This window comes from Octodon degus, unplaced genomic scaffold, assembly GCF_000260255.1.
Source record: "Octodon degus isolate 3935 unplaced genomic scaffold, OctDeg1.0 scaffold00343, whole genome shotgun sequence".
NCBI lineage: Eukaryota > Metazoa > Chordata > Mammalia > Rodentia > Octodontidae > Octodon > Octodon degus.
This window is the reverse complement of record NW_004524919.1, coordinates 105,113-106,362: the sequence shown is the minus strand read 5'-3', so window position 1 is coordinate 106,362 and position 1,250 is coordinate 105,113. Positions and strand designations below refer to the sequence as shown.

Below are 1,250 nucleotides of genomic sequence, written 5' to 3'. Positions count from 1 at the left end.
AACAGGGAAAAAGAAATGAGAAGAGATAAAGCAAACAATGAAGATAGGTCAAAAAACAATGAGAAAAATTATAGAAAAAGGGAAAAGAGGAAGGAGAGAAGGAACAAGCACTATGATGGGAGAAAGGAGGGGAGAAAGGAGATAAACAAACATGGAAATGAGAACAAAAGGAAGAAAAGAAGGAAGGAGAAAGGAAAGTAGGGAGAGAAGCAACAAAATAAAAAACGGAGAGATGCAGAAAGAAAAATAATGGATACAAAAGAGTGTATCAAATCCTACCATACTGGTCTTGGGAGAAGGTGGAGAGAGGAGAAACAAAATGAAAGGGAAGGAAGGAGAGATACAGACGACACCCCCAACTCGTGGAGGGACCTGAGAGAACACTCACCAAAGTGATCACATATATAAAGATGCAGTCCAGAATTCTCAACTTGATGGGATGTTGCAAGGCAGAGGGGATATCTGTGGTGAGGAAATGCTTAAAGATGCTCCAGACAATGAGTCCTAGGAGAAAGATAAGTAGGCCCAGTAGTGGCATGAGTAACAGGACAGCCATGGTGTGAGCCTACGGAGAGCTGCTCCCAGAGAAACTAATCTGGAAATGTGGTGAAAAGAACCTGACTGACTATAAGGGATCCAGCTCCACCCACACGTCCTCATGATGCCAGACTCAGTGGCCTGACCTGGCATCTCAGAAGTCAGCTGGGCAAAAGGAGCTCAAGGTACCTACTCCCCAAGGAATGCAACACCCAGGAAAGCCCAGGGTGCTCATCAAAAGACCTTCTTACAGATCAGAAGGGAGTGGGCTCCTAAGGTATTTTAGCTCCTGAGAATCTGAAAAGGGTACAGAGGTCACCTATGCTGAACTTCTAAATGTAAAATAGAAGCCACAAATCCCACCAACAGAATCTGCTTAAGGTGAGCAAAGCAGATCTCACACCCAACTCTTTAGTTGTCTGCTTGGTGAGTATATTGCACATGTTTGTAAAGCCTATTTCCCAAAGTAGTTCTGATCATTACTTCCTATCATGGAACAAAGCATGTGGGCAAAAAATCACCCCCAGACCAGGCATTGGTACTATTTTCTGAAAGGAAATTGGAGGCTTCATAAGGCAAAGGTCTACCTGGGATGGTAGGATTCCCCTCTCTTGGTCCTAGGACCAAGAAATATTTGAACCATCTTCAGGGGTCTTTGGAGCTATTGGATGAACCCTGGTCTAGCTAGAAGCCCAGAAGATGCAGTAGGGCTG

The 1,250-nt window shown here is 44.3% G+C and overlaps 1 protein-coding gene across 1 annotated transcript in view; it reads right to left on the bottom strand.

Annotated features, from left to right (window-relative positions):
* LOC101560731 (arylacetamide deacetylase-like 4) overlaps positions 1–556 on the bottom strand; it is an 11,529-nt gene extending 10,973 nt beyond the window's left edge. Inside the window, exon 1 of the mRNA XM_004647951.1 lies at positions 389–556. Coding sequence (XP_004648008.1) covers positions 389–556 — 168 coding nt within the window. The remainder of the gene's footprint in view (positions 1–388) is intronic.
* Between the last annotated feature and the right edge of the window lie 694 nt (positions 557–1,250).